General features: G+C 42.4%; 1 protein-coding gene across 1 annotated transcript in view; it reads left to right on the top strand.

Moving 5' to 3' along the window:
• LOC103599880 (chromosome unknown open reading frame, human C16orf62) overlaps positions 1 to 24,482 on the top strand; it is a 116,991-nt gene that overhangs the window by 9,842 nt on the left and 82,667 nt on the right. Inside the window, exons 3-9 of the mRNA XM_008584063.1 lie at positions 371 to 538; positions 3,085 to 3,207; positions 4,629 to 4,653; positions 7,842 to 7,918; positions 11,040 to 11,168; positions 17,462 to 17,546; positions 24,091 to 24,150. Of these exons, the coding sequence (XP_008582285.1) occupies positions 371 to 538; positions 3,085 to 3,207; positions 4,629 to 4,653; positions 7,842 to 7,918; positions 11,040 to 11,168; positions 17,462 to 17,546; positions 24,091 to 24,150 (667 nt within the window). The remainder of the gene's footprint in view (positions 1 to 370; positions 539 to 3,084; positions 3,208 to 4,628; positions 4,654 to 7,841; positions 7,919 to 11,039; positions 11,169 to 17,461; positions 17,547 to 24,090; positions 24,151 to 24,482) is intronic.

The raw sequence follows: 24,482 nt of genomic DNA, 5'->3' as shown, positions 1-24,482 counted from the left end.
TCCCTACTTAGAGGTTAGCTGGTGGTTTCGGATTCATTGAGCTTTCGTTTAACGCTTTATCTTGAGTTGGGTTTTGGTTTGCTTACATGGGAACCCAAGGTACTGGAGTCATCTTGGTCCAATGGCCTCTCAGTTAATTTTTTTTTAACACTTCCTAACCCCATTTCCTACCTTCCCTTTCTTGACAGCTGTGATTCCGAGGCATGCCAATTTCTCACAAAAAATAAGCATCCTGGCAGATTGATAAATCTCTGCTACAAATGAACATCCATTCAGCTATCAGAATGACAGGGAAGAACCCATGTGAGTGTGTTTCATTGGGGAAAGTCATAGGACACCTGCATTTAACCTCCACAAATTTTCTCCGCAGGTCACAGAGACAAAGACAAAGAGGGTGAGCCGGAAGGGAAGCACTTCTTCCACATCCTCCTCCTCCTCCAGCTCCATGGTGGACCCACTGAGCAGTGTCCTCGATGGGACTGACCCCCTGTCCATGTTCGCTGCCACCGCAGACCCTGCAACCATGGCAGCTTCCTTGGTAACATGTCCCAGCTGCATTGTCCAGCTGGGGGGTCGGTTTTGCAGGTGCAGGGGTGGGTGCTTTTCTGCTCCTTGTTGTTTGTAAGTTGCACAGGGATTGCAGGGGTGCATTCTGGTGGTAGCAATTCAAATCATCCAGTCGTCCCCAAGGTACCACTTAAAGAGGAGGACATTGCCAGTAAGAGGTGGGTGTAGATATGGGAAGTCTTTTTCTTTCTTTGAAAACATCTTAAAATTTATTCTTTATTTCACTTTCATTCTTTTTGTAATTCTTTTTTACAAAATAACATGAATAATTTGCTATTTTTTTTTTTCTGAATGGTTGGCCAGTACAGCAATCTGAACCCTTGACCATGGTGTTATCAGCACTGGGCTCTAACAAAGTGTATTAGTCCGTTTCTGTTGCTTATAACAAAATACACGGAACTGGGTAATTTTTAAAGAAAATGAAATTTATTTCTTACAGTTTCTGAGGCTGGGAAATCCAAAGTCCAGGGAACACATCTGGTGAGAGCCTTGGTGGTGGTGACAGTGATGGCAGAGTATCACATTGTGAAATGGTGGAGCAGAGAGACTGACAGACTCTTGTTTCTCTTCTTTTAAACCCTTCAGAACCATGCCCCTGACCACCATTTTTAATCTATTCACTGTGGCACAGTCCTACAATCTGATCACCTCTTCAAGGTCCTACCTTTCAGTTACCATGATAGGATTTCCCACCCTCTTCATAGTCACAGTGGGTGCCATGTTTCTAAGACATAAAATTTGGGGGAAACAATTCAAGCTTCATTGAGTTTTGGGGGGACATAATTCAATCCACTATATCAAGTGAGCTAGCCTAATTCTCTAATTTTTGATGTAAGAGTCAAACACTACAGCTGAAGTCCTTGTATTAGTCCGTTTTGTGTTGCTTGTAACAAAATATGTGGAACTGAGTAATTTGTAAGAAAACAAAATTTATTGCTTACAGTTTCTGAGGCTGGGAAGTCCAAAGTCCATCTGGTGGTGGCAGCAGTGACCCAGGGGTCTCCCATTGCAAGATGGTGGAAGCAGAGAGAGCAGAAAGAGAGACAGACAGACTCTCCCCTTTCTTTAAAGCCCTCAGAACCATGCCCCTGACCACCATTTTTAATCCATTCACTATTGTATAATCTTACAATCCAATCACCTCTTCAAGGCTCCACCTTTCAATTATCATAATAGGATTTCTCACCCTCTTAACATTCACAGTGGGGGCTAAGTTTCTAATACATAAAACTTGGGGGACAGGATTCAAGCTTCAGGGAGTTTTGGGGGAACATAATTCAATACATTACAGTCCTATAGACCAATCCCCCTCGTTTCATTCTGCACCCTGGAAGTTATGGTGTTATCAATGTAATGAATATTCTTCTATAGCCTTTTCTTTGTATTTTCATAAATAATTATAACAGCAGTTTCTGAGCATTCCCATACATACTCGTATATAAATAATAACAGTAATAATAATTGTGTCAGCTTACAGCACAGCAGGCATTTTCTAAGTGCATTTCGTGTTTAGTTCCAGACTGCCCTGTGAGAGGCATTGTATAGAGGCTGTCGTGGAGGGGTGGAAATGTTAAGTCACATCCAGGCTGGGGTTCAAACCTGGCCAGTCTGATTCAGAATCCATTCTTTCGGCTCTCATCCTGTGCTGCATTCCATACATTTATTTACCATTTTTACATAAATTGAACTGTTTCTCTGCAACTTTTTTTTTTGTCTTTATAATAAGTCTTGGAGAACTTCCTTATTAGTACGTTTAGAACAACCTTGTTATTTTGAGCAGTTGCTTGGTAGTCTCAGCACCTGCTCTAACAAAGTGAGCTAAGTGGCTGGCCCTCTTTTCTAAAGAATAAGCGTGACATGTTTTAATTTGCCTTTCCTCTACTAATGTACACATAGATGATTTCTGGTTTTTGCTGGTATAAACAGTGGTGTACCATGTTCCTTGAACACACACACATCTTGGTGCGTGCGTGCAAGGATCTCTGCAGGATAGATTCCTAGAAGTTTGTTACTGGGTTAAGGCAATACGTATTTAAGGTTTTGATGGCACCAAATTGTTCTCCAAAAGGGCTTTACCAGTCTCTGTTCCCACCACACATTTTCCTGTGTCCCTGCCAACCTGGATATTATCAATCACTTTAACTCTCTGCCTTTCTGGTAGTTGAAAATGGTCTCATTCAGTATGCCTTTCCTTGATTCTTAATGAGTTCGAGCATTTTTTGATATGTGTATTGGCCATTTGTGATGAAATGACCTGAAATTTTTTTAATCATAGTAAACCTTTATTTATATATTTTTTTCTGGCAGCTGGCTGATATGGGGAACTTAGCCCTTGACCTTGGCATTGTTACAAAGCTGAGCTCTAACCAGTTGAGCTAACAGCCAGCCCCCATAGTAAACCTTTAGATAGATCTATTTTATTTCACAGTGAGGGACTATTTGCCTTCTGCTTATACTTTTTTTTTTTTGAAGATTAAATGATATTGCTGCTGAAGAGATTTTCTTGCCTTTCCTTAGGATAGCTCCAGAAAGAAACGTGATAGAGATGATAACTCCTTTGTGGGATCGGATTTTGAGCCATGGGCCAACAAACGGGGTGAAATCCTTGCCCGGTACACGACTACAGAAAAGCTCTCTATTGTGAGTACCAGGAGACTTTCTCACAGGCTCTCTATAAGTTTCTCTATGTCAATGGTAGATGAGAGAAAATGTGCTGATTGGGTTTAAAAAAAAAAGAGGTATTAAGAATTAGAGATGTGGCACAGTTCGGAGGAAGCATTGAAACAACAGAGTCTTATCTTTGGGGGAGATTTGAGCTATGAAGCGAGGAGAGCCCCATGCTGGAGAAGGACAGTGTTGCCCAGTAAGTCCTATATAGCTGGGTTTTCTCCCAGAGCTGAAGGTTCACTATTTCTTTGGGTCGCCACTAGGTGAAGTCATTGGCTTATGCCTGAGGACAGGAATGAAGTGAGAGGTTTACCCTCTACTTGGCAAGTTTCTCCCATAAGGAAAGGTTTAGGAGAGCTGAGACCAACCAAGGGAAAGCAGGTTATTTAGGATTAGGTTCAGTTGCTTATAACTAGAGTCCTCCCTAATGACATAAACAAGAGTGATGCATCTCTCTCCTTATACCAGGAAGAAGTCTGAAGGTGGGTAGTGCAGGGCTGGTACAGCAGCTCCAAGGCCATCAGGGTGTCGGCTCTTTCTGTCTTGCTGCTCTGCAACGTTTAGTGTCGTCTCATGTCCAAGTTGGTGGACAGAAGGAAGAAAGGGAAAGAAAGACGTATCCCCTCCCATTTAAGGAGGCTTTCTGGAATCCACCTCAACACTTCCAGTTGCATTTGTCTTGAAAGTAGTCGGAGGCTGCATGTAGATGCAGGGGAAGTTGTGAAATGTAACAGTGCCCATGTAAAAATCGGGGCTGTGACTAGGCAGGAGGGGATGACCTGAGTGGGCCACTAAGGCTTTGCCACACACCTCTCCTCTCCCTCTTTATCCCAGGGCCTGTACTCGTTAAGCAGAATGAGAGACCAAATTGGTGGACTATTTAAATCTTTTCTTATTGTTTTCTGAATGCATAGACTTAATTTAGAGCAGTGATTCTCAGCCAGGAGTAATTTTATCCCTCAGGAGTCATTTGGCAGTGTCTGGAGACATTTTTGGTTGTCACAACTCTGGTGGTGCTACTGGCAACTAGTGGGTGGAGGCTGGAGATGCTGTTCAGCACCCTACAGTGCACAGAACCGTCCCCCACGACAGTGAGTTACCTGGCCCCAAATGGCAGTAGTGTGGAGGGTGAGAAACCCTGATTTAGGATAAGTTAAAAAATAGTTCTATTGTATGACTCCGCTGTCATATCAAGAATTTTAGTATTTGTTGGCTCACTTTCAGAGCCTTAGATTGAGTAGAAATTTGAATCTCCAGTGGTTTTTAGTGACCCATATTTTCCTTCTTTGAATATATATTTGTCTTTCATTTGGATAAGTAGATGTCTTTGTTGGAAAATGATGGCCATATTGCCTTAGATTTTAGAAATATTAATGAATTTTATATCTTTGCAGAATCTGTTTATGGGATCTGAGAAAGGTAAGATGAATTTTTTATTGTTGTTTTGATGAGAAAATTCTGCCATTACCTTTAATTTAATCTTACAAAGGAAAAAGAAAGCTTGTGTTTTGCAATCCTGATGTTTAATTCAGTTGAAGCTGTTATTTTTTAGATTTGTATAGTCATAGGCTGAAAATACATATTTTTGTTTTCTCTTTATTGTGTTTTTGTTTTGGCAGCTGGCCAGTACGGGGATACTAACCCTTAACCTTGGTGTTAAAACACTGTGCTGTAACCAACTGAGCTAACTGGCCAGCTCCTTAAAATACATATTTAGAGGATGAAGTAAAAAAAGACCAAAGAAGAGGGCTGGCCAGTTAGCTCAGTTGTATAGAGCACAGCCTTTGTAACATGGAGATCAAGGGTTCAGATCCCCATACCACGCAGCTGCAAAAAAAAAGGCCAAAGAGGGTACTAGGAGTAAAACAAAAGCTCGCTGTTTGACTTTAGAGTTACAAAGGTGTAGTCTCCCCCTCGTAGTGCTTCCTCCTCTTGCTGGGGAATTGCTTTAGAGGTCCTTTCCTTTGCCTTAAGTTTTTGTCATTGTGAAAATGCAGATATGCTGGGGAGGGGGTCAACATACTGTGTCATACCCACCACTGTTCCTTGAACACAGCAGTTTTCAATTTCCTCTGCCAGGACACACAGTCTGAAGCTCTGGACCTGGGTGTCTCCATCTGCTGTGCAGCAGGATTACCCGAGGAACTTTGATGTAAATACAGACCACTGGCCCCGACTTGTTGCATTAATTTTATAGGATGGGACCCTGGAATTCCTTTTTTTGAAGCTCCCAGGTGATTCTGGAGCAACTGAACTAGGTCACATACTGCTGGGGTGCAGATCGCTGGCAGGGCAGCTGCAGCTCTCCCCTATTCCCGGCAGGTTGAGACTGTATATTAGAAATCAAGAGGGTGGGAGCATCTTTGTCATGGTTATAACTTTGACCCCAGGCCATAAAAGGTAAATCATACCATCGCATATCCACATATCACTTTGGAAGGACCAAGTAGATTGACAATACCAAGTGCTGGTGAGAATGTAGAGCAGTAGGAACTCTCATACGATGCTGGTGGGAATGTAAAATGACACAACCACTTTGTGGGACACTTTTGCCTTGTTTATTAAATATGAAGATGAGTGCTGTGGTCTGAATGTTTGTGTCCCCCCCAAATTCATATGTTGAAATCGTAACCCCCAAAGTGATGATATTGGGAGATGGGCCCTTTTGGGAAGTTGATTAGGTCATGAGGGTGGAGTCCTCATGAATGGGATTAGTGCCCTTATAAAAGATGCCCAAGGGAGCTCATTCGCCCCTTCGAACCATGTGAGGACACAGCAAGAAGGTACGATCTGTGAACCAGAAAACAAGCCCTCACCAGACACTGAATCTGCCAGCACCTTGATCTTGGCCTCCAGAACTGTGAGAAATGAATTTCTGTTGTTTATATGCTACCCAGTTTATGGTATTTTGTTATAATAGCCAGGACAGATTTTAGACAATGAACCAACCCTTTAATCCAGCAGTTCCGCTGTTAGGGTATCCCCTAGATCACGGGTTGGTAAACTATGTCCTGCAGGCCAAGTCTGGCCCACTGTCTATTTTTATAAATAAAGTTTTATTAGAACACTGTCTTACCAATTTGTTTACATATATCTATGCCTGCTTCTGTGCTATAATAGCAGAGGTAAGTAGTTGCAGTAGAGATTGCGTGACTCACAAAGCCTAAAATATTTGTGTCAGGTCCTTTACAGAAAGAAAGAGTTTTCCAACCCTGCCTTAGATTATAGATATATCTTAAACATCTCTGTGGCTCAAGGACCAGCAACAGTGATGTCACTTGGGAGCTCATTAGAAACATGGAATCTGGGGCCCTGTCCCAGACCTACTGAGTCAGAATCTGCATTTGAACAAATCCTTAAGTGATTCTTGTACAAGTTTGAGAAGCACCGCCCTGCAAAATTCATGCATATTTGAACCAGGAGGCGTGCACAGAAATATTCGTAGCAGCATTGTTTGTAGTAGCCCAAACACTGAGAGTAGAATGAAGAAGAAAATTGGGTTGCGTTCACACAATCAAAAGTACTAAACAGCAAAAAAAGAGTTAACTACAGCTATATGCCACAGGCATGGGTAAGTGGATAAATGTCATGAACCAATGACTATGAATGAAAGCAGCAAGGCAATATACGGCCTGGGTGGTGGTTATAAAGGTTTTATAATTATTTGTTAAAATGTTCATATACATACTTTTCATATGTGGTATATTTCAGAATGAAAGTGAAAGTAGAAACAAGGTACAAAAAGGCAAATTATTTGGAAACTTCATAACTGTTGTAGTTGTCAGTAATTAAATAATTGCACCATGCTGTCAGCTGATCATAGACTTAAACATACGTCAGCACCAGAGCTGTGAAATCAGTGCCTTAAAAGAGAATAAACTTTAGTTCCTACGTGTGAGTTTGGTAGGGAGGAGCCATGTGGACCTCAGAACTATAGCAGCAGTCCCCTTAAGATGGAGGGTTCTGGAATAGGAGGCAGTGGAAGGCATCAGCCTGCTGGCCAAATCACCTTGCTCTGAGGCTGGCTTGTGACCTGGAGTCCTTTTCTTCATTGCTGTCCACTAGTCCCTGCTGATGGCAAGAACTGTGCTGACAGATGCTGGAAGGAGGCACAGCCAGTCCTGCTTGCAGGAAGAGAGGGCTTTCAAGCCCTGGCGTTTCCACCCCTGCGCAGACAGTGAGATGGTTGTTTTGTTAGTATAAGGGCACAACAGTTCTGCACTGTGAGGATGAGTCTGAGAAGGCCTTTTGTTTGAGGAAAACAATGAAATGATGGATTTTTGGCATCTTTATCTGGACCACCTTTCTTTAGGAATAAACAGATGATACAGTGCAAAGTTTGTAAATATCCAAGGTAGTATTTAACCTTTTCAAGGCTGGCCCTGCTGCGCTCCCAGAGGCAGCTTCTAAGTGGCAAATGTTTCTGATGGAACTTTGGTGACATGAGGAAGTTGCTTTCAAAATATCAGAGTTTTCTGTAACGAAATTGTTTTCTGGCATCTTTATTCATGATGAAGTGTAGAGTGAAAGATGCCTTCCATCAGGGAGAAGAGGGGTATTGGTACAAGAGAAATGCCACCTCTGTGACATGAATCCGTTCTATTTAGGCAAAGCTGGGACTGCCACATCAGCAATGTCGGAGAAGGTTCGGACCCGCTTGGAGGAGCTGGATGATTTTGAGGAGGTGAGCAAGACATTTGTTGAGTGCAGGGAGTGGAAGGTGCTTTCATTCCTCTGCCAAGTAAGAGCAATCTCAGTGGCTGCTCTTGGATGAATTCTGGAGCTGCACGTTATACTCTATCCCCCTGAGGCACTGACTCCATCCAGGGAAGGATGCCAGTGCGCATTTGGCTTTGCTCATGGGGACCTGACTTGGGCTGGTTTTCAGAAGGTGTCTTTTCTCATTGTGATGCCTGAGGAAGCCCAGGTCCTCTGGGGACAGTGTCTAACAGTAAAAACCAACTGGAGTCACTCCCCTGCAAAGCAGCCTTGTGCAGTATAAAGACCATACATTGCAACAGAGGCTACACGTGGCCGCTCTGCTGGCTGGATATGGCCCACAGGAATCATTTAATTGGCCTACATGTACTTTGAAAAAATGTGAAAAACTTGCCAAGTCTTAAAAATTGGTACATTTGATAGACAAATGCAGATTTCTGGCTTTTCCTGCAAAATTCCACCTGACAGCTGTGGGCCCATATTTTTGCATTTGACCAGGTCATGCTCCATATTGGTTAACACAGTCCTGCCTGTCCTGATTCGCTTACAAGCATTACTAGCCTGGCCCCTGGAGACAGTTGAGTTGTGTCCTCTAGAATATTATTTTAAGAAGCAGCATGGCAAGGTGGGTAAGAGGACAGACTCTGGAGCCAGACTGCTTAGGTTTGAAGCCCAGCTCCACCCTTTGGTAATTCTGTGATTTTGGGCGAGGTGTTTAACTGCTCCATGCCTCCGTTTACTTGTCAGTAAAATGGGAATGATAAACAGTATCTACCCAGAAGGTTGTTACAGGGATTAAATGAGTTAATGTGTATGAAGTGCTTAGAACGGCACCCAACATGTGGCATGTGCTGTGCACATTTAGCTGCTGTTGCCATTGTTTTCCTGAGTCTAGAGTCTGTGGCTAGACTGCTTACTAACAGGGTGGTCTTGGGACTTCACCTGTCCTGTACCTGTTCCTTCATCTAGAAAATGAGGAGGAAGGATGGTTGGATGGTTGTGTGGATTGAATGAGAGTGCTTTGAAACCACAAAGGGCCATGTCATGGCAGTTGCCCCAGCCCTGTTCTGCCTCTTGCCCCTTGGTGCTGGGTCCTCCCAGCTCTGAGACCAGAGTGCTGGGTGGTCAGCAGAGTCCAGTAGTCTGATATCTTATTTCCTAAGTCAGAAATGACACATTTTGAGTTGGAGTACTCAAGAGCCTCAGTGTGCACATCATCAGCCAACCTTGGCTGGTAGTCAGGACATTGCTGAGGGCTTTCATCAAAGCTCTTCAGTCTGTGAGTATCTGAAAGTCACTGGATCTGGCTTAAGTTGAAAATAGGGGCTGTATGGGGAGGAGACAGGAGCACTGCCCCTAACCCAAGGGCACTGGCCTGGAACCAGGAACTGAAGAGCCACCCTCTGGCCTCTGGCATGGCAGCTGTCCTCTCTCTCTCTCAGTTCTGTGTAGCTCCTTGTTGCTGATTCTCTCTCTAGTTTTCCTTCATTTTTTTTTTTTTTTCACTTGATCTCAGCCAAAAGGCCAAGAAGCAATTCATTTTTTTTATGCAGGCTGGTTTCCATGCTTCTCCCTGCACACAGCAATAGTTCCCTGTCCTATGGCTTCAGGTTAATATATGTTAGTAAGGATAAGGGTAAGTTATGTTGTAGTAACACATAAACTCCCAAATCTCAGTGGTTTAATTTTTTTTTTTTCGTTAAATTCAGTGGTTTAATATGACATAGGTTTGTTTCTTGCTCACATAACACACCAGGTGCAGGTGACACCCATAGCACCCTCTTGTGATGCTGCCATATTGACATTTGGCTTCCAAAGTTGTCACAGCAGGGACTGAAGGGAGGGTAATTTTTCCCTCTGTGAATGGACACATGCCACTGTGCTTACAGTCCATTCACCCAAACTCATCACGTGGTTCCTCCTACTGCAAAGGGGCAGGGAAGTCCCTACCTCATAGTTCAAGTGACCAGTTGGGATCAGTCCAAATTCCTTGAACCTTCTACTCTTATTTCTTTAAGAGTTGTTCATTTTGGATTCCAGGAAATGCACGTATAAGAAGGTTTGGTTCCTGGTCTCCTCAGGAGTGTTAGCATGACCCTCACTCCTGTGAGCTGTGTGAATAGCCTCTTAATGATAGCTGAGGATTAAGCAGCACTTTCTATGGGCCAGGTACTGTGCCAAGTCTTAACCTACATTGTCATTTCAGCCATGGGATGATCTTGCTCTCTTCTTCTTGCCATGGGGTTTTGCTGTGGTCTTCCCTCTGTCCTGAATATTCTCTCCCTGGTTTAGTTAACCACCCCCCCTGCCCCGTGTCTAGTTAACACCTATACTCCACCTAAAGTGTGTCTCAAGCACCGCTTCCTCCAACTAGCCATTCCTGACCACCCAGTCTACAGTCCATTCCTTTGTTACCATATTTCTTTTATTCTGAGATGAATTTTTCCTCTCAGGTTTGAATATCTCTGAAATAGAGGTGTTTCTCTCAACTGGTGCAGGTCAGTGATCAGCGTATTTTTCTTAGTGGCACCTGGAACAGTTGTACTTCTTTCAATGGACACCTCAGATTCAATGAACTATATGTGTCCTCATAGAATTGTGTTTCCTCCTGGGCATTTATATCAGTTTGTGGTCATGTCCATCTCGTCCTCAGTACCTTAAGTTTCATTAGTGCAGAAATAATGTCTGTTTGCTTGAGCATCTTGAACAAAAGTGTCTTTGTGTTTTGGGCAGCTGGTACCATGCCTGGCACACGGTAAGGAGGTAAGTACTGCTATCCCTATTCACATATGAGGCTAGGGAGGAAAGTGGCTCACCCAGAATCCCACAGCCAGTGAGTGGCTGAGCTGAGAGGTAGCTTAGGTCTGACTTGCCTCTAAGGCCAGTCTCTCAACCATTGCACTCTGCCCATCTTTTGCAGAAAATTCAAAAACCTCTTTGATTGTAAAACAAAACTGTCAATCCTGGTGGGGAGATGAGGAGTATTTGGAGACTGAAGCTCAGCCAATACTCAGTATTCTTCATAGGAGTGGTGGTCGAACAGTGTTTTTTCTTCTGTGTCTATACCGTCTACTTTCTTCCCACAGGGATCCCAAAAGGAGTTGTTGAATTTGACTCAGCAGGATTATGTGAACCGCATAGAGGAGCTCAACCAGTCGCTGAAGGATGCCTGGGCCTCGGACCAGAAAGTGAAGGCTCTGAAAATAGTCATACAGGTCAGGCTAGTGATTTCCCACCCCCTAAAAAATTTTCTATGTAAAAGTCCTTTGTTTGTAATTAGGTTTTCCAAGGCCTGCCTTCAGGGTCTCACCCTCATTTTTTCATCCCTTGCATTTTCACATACTTCCTCTGAAGGGCTAGGACTGTGAACCTGTGTTTTTATTAAATGGCTAATCCCACGGCCACCATGTGCAGCAGCACAGGTTGCACACTACACAATTCCAGGAAGCACTGTTCCCCCTAGATTACAGAATTAATGATACTCCCTGGGTTGTGTAGTACATTGACCTTGGTACAACCCCTGAGACGTTTATGATTTGTACACACTAAAGATTGAGCAGCTGTCTTTTGGGTTTCCTTGACCAGATTGGCTTGGTATCTTTGGAATTAATGGTTATGTGTCTCTGATGTATGTATTTTTAAGACATACTCTGCATAATTATTTGATGAAGAAAACACGTTTACAGTATTACATGTGGTACATTTGTTGAATCCTTTTTTTTTTTTTTTTTTGGTGAGTTTATTGATCCAATGACAACTCTTGGATCACAAGAGCAATTCCTGTAAGGAAAACAGCTTACTCTGTTTCTTGGCCCTAAAGATCATCCTGTCTTGAAAACACATGCTCAGAAGTACACTGTAAAAGCAATAACACATGCTTGATCATTTTCAGAGCGGAGTTAAAGGATTTCTGAACAGCCGTTTGAGTTCAAAAGGACAAATCCCATTCTTCTTTGATGTCATGATAATGTGACACTTGTTTTCTCACCTGTTTCTTGTGAGAGATGGTTAGGAGAGTCTGGGAGTCTTTACACAGGACACTTGAAGTCTTTTAAGATGACTCCTTGTATGGCAGGGGTGATTTTTTTCAGTGTTTTCTGACAGGAGGCAAACCCAAGCCCATTGCTCTTCAATCACTGCTGTTAGTTTACAAAGTAAATACTCCTGAAGAATGGTCCTCTCATCCTAGATGCACGTGATGGGATTGCTCGCTGAGTGGCTCAAGTGAGAAGCTATCTGAACTAACAGCTGCCTCTTCAAAATGTTTTCATTGGCAGCATCTCCCCATAGATTATTATAGTATAGAACTGTGACTTCTAAGAGTTTTACATCTGGAGGAGATTTGATTCATGTTTTCTCAAACAAAATCACAAGAGTGTTTAATTAACTCCACATCTGGTTAATAGTAATGATTCTAAAATACTTTAAAGACTGTCTTCTTTACCCAAAGAGATAATCAAGATATAGAGTATGGAGAAATAAGCACAGTTTATCTTATTCTGCAGTGAAGTTTTTTGGGGGGATGAGGTTTGGCTGCTTTATTGAGGTATATTTTGCATATAAAGTCCACCCATTGTAAGTATATAATTCAGTGATTTTTAGTAAATTTACAGAGTTGTGCAACTATCATGCAACCCACTTTTAGAACATTTTCATAACTTCCCCCAAATTCCCTCGAGCCTGTTTGTGGTCAAACCCCACTGCCACACCCAGCTCTAGAAAACCACTGATCTGCTTTCCGACTCTATAAATCTGCCTTTCCTAGATGTTTCATATAAAAGGGATCATTAAATATGTAATCTTTTGCATCTGGCTTTTTTCACTTAGCATAGTGTTTTTGAGGTTCCTCCATGTTGTAGCATGTGTCTGCAGTCAGCTCCCCCATCTGTGGATTCTACATCTGTGGATTCAACCAACTGCAGATTGAAATATTTGGGGGGAAAAATTACATCTGTACTGAGCATGTACAGACTCTTTTCTTGTCATATTCATTAAACAATATAGTATAACAACTATTTACCTAGCATTTACATTGAATTAGGTATTATAAATAACCTAGAGATGATTTAAATTACACAGGAGGATGTGCATAGGTTATATGCAAATACTATGGCATTTTATATCAGGGACTTGAGCATTTGCAGATTTTGGTATTTGAGGAAAGTTCTGGAACCAATCTCGCACAGATATTGAGGGACGACTATGTTTTGTTCCTTTTTACTGCTGAATAGTATTTCATTGTGTGGATAACCACATTTTGTTTGCCCATTGGCAAGTTGATGGACATTTGGGTTGTTTCCACTCTCTGGCTCTTTCTGAGTAACGCTGCTATGAGCATTTATATACAAGTCTTTGTGTGGACTTATGTTTCCATTTCTCTTGGGTAAATTCCTAGGAATGGAATTGCTTTATCATATGGTGAGTTTAAATTTAACTTGTTGAGAAACTGCCAAACAGCTTTCCAAAATGACTGTGCCACTTACATTCCTACCAGCAGTTTGTGAGCATTCCAGTTCCTCCACGTCCTCTCCAACACTCATCATTGTCTGTCTTTTTTATTATAACCATCCTAGTGGGTTTGAAGTGGTTGTTGTGGTTTTAATTTATATATCCCTAATAATTAATGATGTTGAACATTTTTTCATATTTGTATTGGCCATCTGTATATTTTCAGTGAAATATCTATTCAAGGCCCACCCATTTTTTTTAATTGTGTTATCTTCTTGTTGAGTTGTAGTAATTCTTTATATAGTCTTGATATAGGTTCTTTATCAAGTATATGATCTCCTAGGCTGTGTCTTATCTTTTAATTCTCATAATGCTGTCTTTTGAAGTGCAGAAGTTTTTAATTTTAACAAAGTCTCATTCATCAATTTTCTCGTTTTAGCTCATGTTTTTGAAGTTGTATCTGAGAACTCTTTGCCCAACTCAAGGTCATGAGAATTTTCTCCTATGTTTTCATATAGAAATTTTATAGTCTTAGCACTTATATTTAGGTTTAGGGTCTATTTTGAATTAATTTTTGTGTATGATATGAGGTAAGGGTCTAAGTTTAATTTTTCCTATGTGTATGTGCAGTTCCAACAGCATTTGCTGAAAACTATCATTTTCCCTATTGAATTATCTTGGTACTTTTATCAAAAATAAATTGACCATAAATGTAAGGGTTTATTTGTGAATTCTCAATGTTTATTCCATTGATCTTTAAGTCTATCCTTATGCCAGTTCCACACTGTCTTGATTACTGTATCATTATAGTAAGTCTCAAAACTGGTTAGTATAAGTCCTTTAACTTTGTTGTCCTTTTTAAAAATTGTTTTGGCTATTCTGGGTCCTTTACATTTCTGTATGAATTTTAGGACCAGTTTGTCAATTTCTATAAGAAAAACCCTTCGGGGATTTTGACAGTGATTGCATTGAGTATAAAATAGTCTTCTGATGCATAAATTATTCCATCTGTAAATCGGTTCTTTCCTTTTCTTTTTTTATTATTATGAAAGTCGTTGCTGTGAACACTCTTGGACATGTCTGCTGGTGCCCATATAAAGCATTTCTCTAATTAAGGGCACATACCTAAGAGTGGAATTGCTTGGTCTCAGGCTGTGTGCCTTTTCAGTTTTACCAGATAATGTTAGCCTATGTTCCACAGTAGCTGTGGCAGTGGGAGAATGAGAATCTGTGCTATTCAACATTCTGCCACCATTTGGTATGAGCAGACTTTCTATTTTAATTTTCCAGTTTAGGAGGTAATAAGATCATATATTATTGTGGCTTTAATTTGCAATTCCCTTATTACTAATAAAATTGAACATCTTTTCACATGTTTGTAGGACATTGGGATTTCCTTTTCTGTAAAATGCCTTTTCTGTAAAATGCCTTTTTCTTTTGCCCATTTTTCCATTATGTTATTTGTATTTTTCTTACTGAGTTTTAGGATTTTTAAAATATATTCTGGATAGTAATGGTCTCCTTCCTTCCCTCCTTTCTTCCTTAGAACTCAGCCACAGGTCATCTTTTAATTTATCCATTTGTTCTGGTTATTCAAATACATATTTTTTAAAATCTTAATTTTAGAAACTACTAGTGTTCTTCTAGAATTTTGCTAATTGGAAGCAAATGAGAAACACCCAATTGGTATTTTTCCACCAATGTTAGTAATAACATGTTAGTTTGATAGCATGTATTTCAGGTATAGTAATTTATCAGTCGGTTTTTCAGTAAATGTTTATAGCAATGATTTTCAACCTTGGCTGTACGTTAGAATCATTTGGGAGCTTTAAAAAATCCCACTGTCCAAGCTGCACCCCAGACCAGTTTAATCAGAGTCTAGGGGGTGGGACCCAGACCCAGTAATGGGACCCAGGCACCATTACTTTTAAAAGTTCCCCAGATGATTCCAAAGTTGAGAACAGTTAATTTATAGGATGCTTATTCCATTCAGAGCTACAGATTTGGGGTGATATATGAACCAAGTGTTTCTAACCTAGTTTGTGCATAGCAATCACCCAAAGCCCTTGTTAAAAATACCGATTCCCTGCTGCTTCTGACTAGAGATTTTGACCAGTAGGTTTGGTGTGGAGCAGAGAATTTGTATTTTAACACACACTATCAGACAAGTTTAGGAAACTGTATCAAGGCTTTAAAAATGGTGGCATCCTCAAAATAGTAATTTAAAAGATAATTTCAATTCATAAGATTATTATGGCTTTAACAGGATTAAAAAAAATTCTGGTTCCTGTTGTCCTTTATAAGATATATGTTCTGTAAAGCCAGCTTGGGAGAAAATCAGTGCACAGATGTTGGGGAAGCCCCAGCTGTGTTTAATTTGAAATCTTCTGTTTGAATTTGCTCTCTTGCCTCAGCAGCAGGCAGTAACTCATCTCTGAGTGGCTCTGCATGTGAGGTTGTGAGTAGGGACCCAGGAGATGTCACATCCCTAGGAACTGAGAGTTGTGTATTGCAAACAGTCTCTAGGATCCAGAGTTGGTTGTTTTTCCAGTCCTGAAATCTTATGGGACAATTGTTTAAATTGGAACTCTCATAAAGGGCATACGAAAATCACAAAGCGAGGCATCAGGAAATGGAATTTCCATGTGCATCCAAATGCCACGTTTGGTGTCAGCACCATTGTTTTAACAGCTTACATCTTTTCTCCCCAAATAACATCTGGGCTGAAAGAGGATGTTTCACAAATCAGACACATTGTTTACTTTTAGGAGTGTAATGCTAACGAGAAACTTGGTGAGTCCAACAATTTAGATATTGGGTAACAACCCCAAACTGAAAACACATGTCAGCCTAACTCTTGACATGGTGACTGTTCTAACCATTCTCTGCATATTGGGGATGCATATTGGAGGACCCTTTTTAAATATCCAAAAATTTTTTATTTTTAACTGACATTTTGCTAACTGAGTGTCAGCCATTGGAATGATAAAATATAGCAAAGTTATTTAATTTCTCATGTTGACTTTTGAATGTGTGAAGACTTTAGGGCATTACATTTGGTTCTTCAATGTAAAGTAGCTTTTTTGTTTCTGATTATAAAAGGTGACATAATCTGGGGTGTTTGGAGCCATGTTGTGTGGTGGCCATCTTCCCTTAAGAGTCCTGAACGTGTCAGTGGCCCTGTGGCATGGGTGAGAGTGTAGGGATTGACCAATTTCCTGCAAAGCTGAAATGTTCCCAGTGTTGAAGATCATTCCAGGGTAGCATGTACTCTTTGAAGCTTGCCATGCTTCCTTTTAGAGGGAAATTCAGGAGTGAGTATACATAATCCAGTTAAGTTTTTTTTTTTTTTTTTTTCCTTTTTGTTTTTTTTCGTGACCGGCAACGGATCGCAACCCTCAGTGTCGCACCCGTACCAGACCGGGACCGGCAACGGGATCGCAACCCTCGGTGTTGCACCCGCACCTTGCTCAGCCAGTGAGCGGTCGGTCTGTATGTGGGATCCGAACCCTCGGCGGGAGCGCCGCCGTGCTCCCAAGCTGCACACTGTAGCAGTGCGCCACCGGGCCGGCCCCATAATCCAGTTAAGTTTAAGAAGCCTTGGAGATTTACTTATGAGGCCGTGTTATCGAAAAGAACATTTAAGAATCCAGACAACCCTGAGAGAGACCAGAAGAAGCCAGGCTGGAAAGCAGTTGGAACAAAAGTTGGGTCACCTGAGAGGACTGTGACAGGAGACTGTGACAGGACTGTGTGTCATTCACTTCTCTCTGTCTTTGAGTGCTGGTTCTGGTTCAGTGTATGAGTGGGACCATTCTGGACAAGACTTCCTCGGTCCTGTGGCTTTACTGGAGCAAGGTGATAGTGGCTTTCCTTAAGAGGCTGTGTTGTGAGAAGAGCTGGGCCTCCTTTGTCAAAAGCACATGGTTTTGCTTATCATTATATACCAGTGCCTAGCACATTCTTAACTTATTTATAGAAATCATTAATTTTCCAGGTCTGGAGTGTCCCAACCAAGTCAGACCTGCCAGAGTGAATTTTCTTTTTTCTCTCTTTCTAGTGTTCAAAGCTTCTTTCAGACACCAGCGTTATTCAGTTCTACCCAAGCAAATTTGTCCTCATCACCGACATACTTGATACGTTTGGTAAGTACCAGTCATACTCATCTTAGATCTAGGAAATGTGTCTGTTTGTCAGGAGCTGGGTGGTAGAGTTGCTTTAAAATAGGTTCTGCTGTGGTTTAAGTAATTTGGTAAGTTGTGAGGGAGAGCAAACCATCCCCCCACACCCATGAACAAGGGTGCTGTTTTTGAAAGAATCTTAAATTTTTTTTTTCTAATCTTCTGATAGGCTAGGCAAGTGAGCGGGGCAAGTTATGGAGCTGCTAGGCTCCTGTCTAAACCAGCTCCCTCATGATGTCCATGTCCTGGGCATCTGACACTACCTCTATTCAGAGCTGAACTTAGCATCTCTTCCCAGCCTTTTCCCTACCCCCATGGGGTTCTGTCTCAGGAAGTGGCACTGCTGTGTACCCAGTTGCCCAGGCTGGAAACCTGAGAGTGTTCTCTCTTATGCTCATATCCAGTAACCAAGTTCTTCAGCCTCTTAAGTCTCTCCCCACTGTGTCCATTTTTCTCCGTCTTCACTTAATCCTAGCTACAGTCTTCTCCTGCCTGGGTGACAGCTGCTGTCACTATGAGGTCTTCCTCCACCACTGGGGCTGCCCCTAGTCCCACACTCCACACCACAGGCAGAATGATATTTTGAAGCCTGGTAGAAAGGTCTAGACTGAAGAGAATAACCTGGAAGAGCAGGAGGCCCTTGTGCTACTTGGCAGTGGTCATTGGCCAGAACATCATGCCTCTAACAGTTTGCTTAAACCATGCAGCTCTCTGATCTGTACGTGGCATTCAGCAGCGAGGTGCCCCTCAAGATCTAGGAAACAGGGTCGCTTTCAGAGAGCTGAACACATAGGAGATCAAAACAGACATTCACTGTCTTACCAAGGAGAGAACAGTGGGTTCTCAAACGAGCAAGTCTTGTCTGTTCAGGAGATGGGGACCTGAGTGTACTAGCTAAAACAGAAAATCTAAATAGTTTGGAAAAGGGGGTATTTATTGGCTTATGCTTAAAAGTCCATAGGTAGTTTCTGGCTTCAGGTACTGCTGGATCCAGGAACTCAAATATTGTCATCAGGACCTTGTCTCTCTCTAGTACTTTCCCTCAGGCTGTCTTCATTCTCAAGCTTTACAAGTTACTTTCAGCTTCTGTCCGCTTTACTGCTGGTGGTCCCAGTGCAAGGAAAGAGCTTCTTTCTCCAAGCATTCCAACAGAAGTCCCAGAATTCCATCTCACTGGCTCTGCTTGGGTCACATGTCAGTTCCTGATCCAGTTGTGATATTTGGGGGATGAAATACACTGATTATCCAGGCCTGGATCACCCCAAAAGGAAAGAGGTGATGCAGTTACCCAGAAGAAAGGGGAGTGGGTGCTAACTGGGCAAGAAGAAATGTCACAGCTGAAAGATAGGACCTGCTGGGTTCAGATGACCTGGAGAGGTAGTGTCAGGCACTCTGCTGGGCAGTGGGGATATACCAGCAAATTGACGAGACGGAAGTCACTTCCTTGGTGGTGCTTATGTTCCAGTAAAAGATAGAGAATTGACAGAACGACTAAGTCTACCCAAGTGTATGTTAGGTGATGGTCAGTGCTATGGAGAACAAACAAACAGGGTGGGGTGAAGGGGAGCGGAGGGAACTGGGTGAGGGACCCGGGGGTGGGAGCATGCCCAGCAAGTATAAAGAACTGTGAAGAGGCCAGGGTAGCTGGAGTGGGTGAGCAGGTGAGGAGAAGGGCAGGAGCTGACATGGCCAGAGACATAGTGGGACTCTGGGCTGCTGGAAAGACTCTGAGGGCTTGAGGAGCCACCTCTTCCCTTTTGGGGTGATCCAGGCCTGGATAATCAGGAGCAGAGGAGGGAGGCGATCTGATCTGGGTTTTAGCAGACTCCCTCTGGCTGCTGTGTTGAGACTAGACTGTAGGGACAGGGTGGAGGAGGCAGCATGGCTAGGACTTCTGGTGAGAGGTGAATGTGGCATGGCCCCAGGAAGGCCATGGAGACACAAGGAGCTGTCCGGAACGGATGGGCAGGCTCTCAGGATGGAGGTCAAGTCATACACTACTCGAGCCTCGACTTGCTTTTGCACACAAACTGCCTGTAGGGAGCAAGGACATCAATCAGCTATGTCTGGTTCTCCCGTCAGTCCTGTTTATCCTGTTGAATTAGCACATTGGCCTTCTGGTTTCCCTCACCTGCCTCCTGCAAATTTCTTTTGCATGAGTCAGCATACTGGCTCGAGACTAGCTCTGGGACATGGTGAGATACAGTTTCCACCCTGCAAGGTTGGCCAGACCCAATCAGTGCATTCACCTTGCGAGAACTTTGGATGGCTACTCTGCTTCTCCCCACTACCCCTGCTGGTGGCACCCAGCCCCACACCTCAGCAAGCAGGTCATAGTGCAGATGTCTGCCATCCTTGGGCCGCACTGTTCTAGGTGCTTTACAGATGTTAAGTGACGTAGTCTACATAACAGCCCAATGAGGTAGGGCCTGGTGTTATCTACATTTTATAGAGGAGGAGCCTGAGGCACAGAGAAGTAATGTATCTTGCCCAAGGTCACCTGTTTAATGAGTGGCAGAGCTGGGACAAAATTCACAAAAACTCACAGTTTGAGTCCCAAGTTGAGCTGGGACTCAAACTTGGCTCTTTCCACAGTCAAAGCACCTGCTTTATTTCTGTTGTACATTGACATTGCTCATGGGGGATGTTCCGCACTCCACGAAAACTATGAACGCGTATCCCTTCGACCCAGCAATTTCACCTCTGGGAATTCATCTTATTTGTAATAGTAAAAGATTGGAAACAACCCAAGTGGCCATCAGTAGGAAACCAGTTGAATAAATTATGGTGTGTCTACATAATGTGTAGGAATGAATGAGAAATGAGGACAAGGAACGCCCTGCAGGTGTATTGTCAAGTGGGAGAGTCAGGATGCAGAACTGCTATGGAGTGTGTTACTTTTTGTGTAAAAAATTCACAAATATAAGTTCATATTCACTGTGTTAGCCTAAAGGAACGTTAGAAACTACCCAAGAAACTAACAGAAGTGGTTGCTCTCAGGAGGTGGTCAGGGCAATGAGGAGGACGGGATTAGAAACTTCACTCTGTACCTTCGTTGTGAGTTTTTGTGAATTTTGAACTGTGGGCATGTTTTACCTATTCAAGACCAAATGTTCAAAGGACCCACTTTCAGCACTCCCTGAAGTCCCCTGTCCTTCCTGTCCACTTCGGAGCGGTGTTCTCAGGGGTGCTGTTGTCTGGATCTGTTGTGAACAATATTCCTCAGGACTATTGAGGCAGCCTGCATTGACAGGTGCTCAAGCAGACTTTGTTGTGCTCTGGGGTAACTAGTTTTCACTTTTTACAAAAGGAGTGGAAGCCTACCTTGCCTGGGTGGCAATCTGGAGTCCTGAGGTCAGTCTTTTCATGCACTGTCATCACTCTCTGCTCATAAGAAGATACATGTCGGTTCAGGGGCAGGTGCTGAATGGTTGTCGTCATCGTAGACAGAGGGTCGGGGCATCTTGCTGTGCAGGGACACAGGATGCAGCCTGGGCACCCACAGGGTGGCATGCACAATGGGAAATGTGTGCCTGGTTTTGGTTGGGTTTTCACTACAGGCAGCAGGCACAGATGTGGGCTTCCGGCTTCCGTGCTTGACTCTCCTTCTTCAGGGTTGTGGGAACTTCAGCCTCAGTTTCTTCACCCTATGAAATGGGATTATCATAGACCCTGCCTCCAAGGGCTTCTGGAGAGAATTAAATGAGAGTATGTGTAGGAAGCCTGCAGTGGTTTTCCCCTTCTCAGAGCTTGCTGGCAGGATCAGAGTAAACATCTTTGAATAGTTCCTGGGACAAAAAAGTGCTCAGAAAATGGTAGCTGTTATCACTGTTGTTTATCTATTTTAGTGTCCTTGATTTATAAGAAAGTGAATCAAGAAAGGAAATAAATCTAGGATCAGGTATTATTTCTTCAGACAGTTGTTCACTAACTTAACAAAAGAAAAATAGCTTGTTTGGGCAAAAATGATTTTGTAGTTAAAGGTCTCTTAGAATATGAAGGTGAAATATAAAAATTATATATATATATTTTCTTAAAGAAGGCTAGAGAGATGGCAAGCTTTTTGTGTAGAAAGTAAAGGTATTTCGTGCTAAGTCCATTCCCTGCACCGTAGGGGTGAGAAATTACTCAGCTGTCCAGCGTGGCTTGTTCTGTCATAATCTGAGGTAAAACTGCACACAGCCCCAATGCTAGGGTATTGCAGGCATCACAGGGAAGGCCTCTTTGCAACAGGTGTGGCTGCTGTGTGGAGCCCATGGCCCCAGGTAACAAAAACATGTCCTGGCAGGAGGAAAAAGGCAGGTGGCTTTGAGAACTGGGGCTGGTTCTCTAAGGCTTCCTGGAGCTTCTAAGTGGAACTGATGTTTTGGAGCAGCACTTCTCATCCTTGGCTGCATGTTGAAGTCACCTGGGGAGCTTTAAAAACATTCCCAGTGTCCCAGCTGCACCCCAGACCCTTTATATCAGAACTTCTGAGGACAGACACAGACATTCACATATTTTTACGAGCCCCAGATGCTCTGAGTGCACCAACAGGTTTGAGAAACACTGTTTTAGAGGAAGGAGGGAGGCTTATTGCTGTTTCTGGAGATCCTAGATCCGAGACAAGTTTTAGCTCAGAGGTGTACTGGCATCTGCCTAAATCAGTGGTTCTCACACTACAGCATGTATAAAGATTTCACAGGGAGGTTATTCAAAATTCATATTCCTAGACCTCACTCTCTAAAATAATCCTTTTCAGAAGCTCTAAAGTGGGCCTCAGGAATGTTAATTTTCAACAAGTCTTTGGGTGATTTTAATGCAGGTAGTCCACACTGGGAGAGGCACCTAGGTGGTACCTCTTAGCATGGCTGGCTTCCTTCACTTAATCCTAACCTTGTGTCATCTTGTGGTGAGATCATTTGTTCCCATGTTCTTTGACCAGAAATGATCCTTGTAACTTTCCTGTCTCTTCTTCCATGTATGGGCAGGATGTGTTGTTGTTTACTGCCCTCAATGATGGGGTTATGGAAAAATTAACAGAAGAAAATACTTTTAAATTGAAGGTGAATTAGGAGCATTCAGTAAATGAATAAGAACTGTAATTTTTACCCCCTCTATATTGGTAACATTTTCCAAAATACATGCACAGAATAAATAAAGCTTTTTCTTCTACTTTAAGGCTCCAGACTGCCTACCTGTTTTGTGGAACACAGCCATGTCCATTCGTTTACATATTGTCTATGGCTGCTTTTATGCTACAGTGGCAAAGTTGAGTAGTTGCAACAGTGACCTATGACCTACAAAAGCTAACATGTTCATTCACTTATCCAAAACATATTGAGTACCCAGTATATGCCAAGCATTGATCAGATACTGGGGATATGTCAGTGAATAAAACAGGCACAAATCTCTGCCCTCATGGAGCTTGCATTCCAGTTGGATCTTAAGTTCTGATGCTTCCAGGCACCTGGCAGGTCATATCAATGAGTAAAGCATGCTGACGATGAGGGACAATAGGGGGCAGTGGAGACTGGCAAATGGGGTACTGTATATGCCATTTCACAAGGTAGCTGCTGATCCGCACTAGCTGTGTGTTACCCTATAGGGATATGAGCACATTTTTGGCACATCTTATGTAAAGAATCAGGAAATCTGGTTTTTCATGTGAATTCGCCCAGTTTTTACGTATTGATAACTCATTCAAAAAATGTTAAAACACTTTGTGGTTCAAACAAAACTGGTCCAGCCTCTGGGCTGCCCATTTTTACCTCTGTTGAGAGAATGGAGATTCTTGAGGCTCCTTTGGCCTTTCAGTTAAGACTCCAGAGGGTAACATGGTCACTTTCCTGCCTCTTTCAGAAAGTAAAATCCCCTATTTCATTTATTTTATTTTATTTTATTTTATTTATTTATTTATTTATTTATTTTTTATTTTGTCAATATACACTGTATATGATTATTATGGCCCGTCACCGACACCTCCCTCCCTCCTCCCTCTCTCCCCTCCCCCCCAAGAATGTCCTTTGCGTTTGCTTGTTGTAACAACTTCATGGAAGTATAGTTGTTATATCTTCTTCCCCACCCCACCCCCCTCCGGTTTTTTGTGTGTGTGTGTGTGTGTGTGTGTGTGTGTGTGTGTGTGTGTGTGTATGTGGGTGAATTAGTTTGTTTGTTTTTCTTTTTTTTTTTTTTTAGCTCCCACCAATGAGTGAGAACATGTGGAATTTCTTTTTCTCTGCCTGACTCGTTTCACTCAATATTATTCTCTCAAGGTCCATCCATGTTGTTGCAAATGGCAGTATCTCATTAGTTTTTATAGCTCAACCCTATTTCATTTAAAATAAATAAATAAATAAATTTTTTTAAAAAAGAAGTGTTGCTTAAAATTTGTCCCACTAGGTGGCAGCATACTATCACAAGTAAAAGCGTGCCTGGGAGATACCTCTTGTCCCTAATTAACAAATGTTTATTTAGTGTTTGCTCCTGAAGAGTGTGGTGCTAACACCATCTGTCCTTCTCCCTGCAGGAAAACTTGTGTATGAGCGCATCTTTTCCATGTGTATGGACAACCGCAGTGTCTTACCAGGTAATGTCATGGCCATTCTGTGATGTCATTCTGCCCTGCAGTCAGGATTAGAAGGTTTTTATCAAGTCAAGATGTATTGAGACCCGATAAGTTTTTAAAATTGGTGTATTAAAAGTAAAAGAAACACCTTTGAAGATTTCTGATCATCTCAGTCTTCTAAAAATATTAGGTTTTCATATGGGCCTGTCTAGGAATTTGGGCAAGTAATTTGAGTCTGCAAGAATGAAAAAGTACCACAGTTAGATTCTGCTGAATTTTCAGACCAATTGACTTTCTTCTGCTGCTTAACATTTTAATGTTTTCTCTACACATCTTTCTTAAGGAGCAAATTT

Source organism: Galeopterus variegatus, unplaced genomic scaffold (genome assembly GCF_000696425.1).
Source record: "Galeopterus variegatus unplaced genomic scaffold, G_variegatus-3.0.2 Scaffold3138, whole genome shotgun sequence".
Lineage (NCBI taxonomy): Eukaryota > Metazoa > Chordata > Mammalia > Dermoptera > Cynocephalidae > Galeopterus > Galeopterus variegatus.
This window is presented reverse-complemented; position numbering and strand designations above follow the sequence as displayed.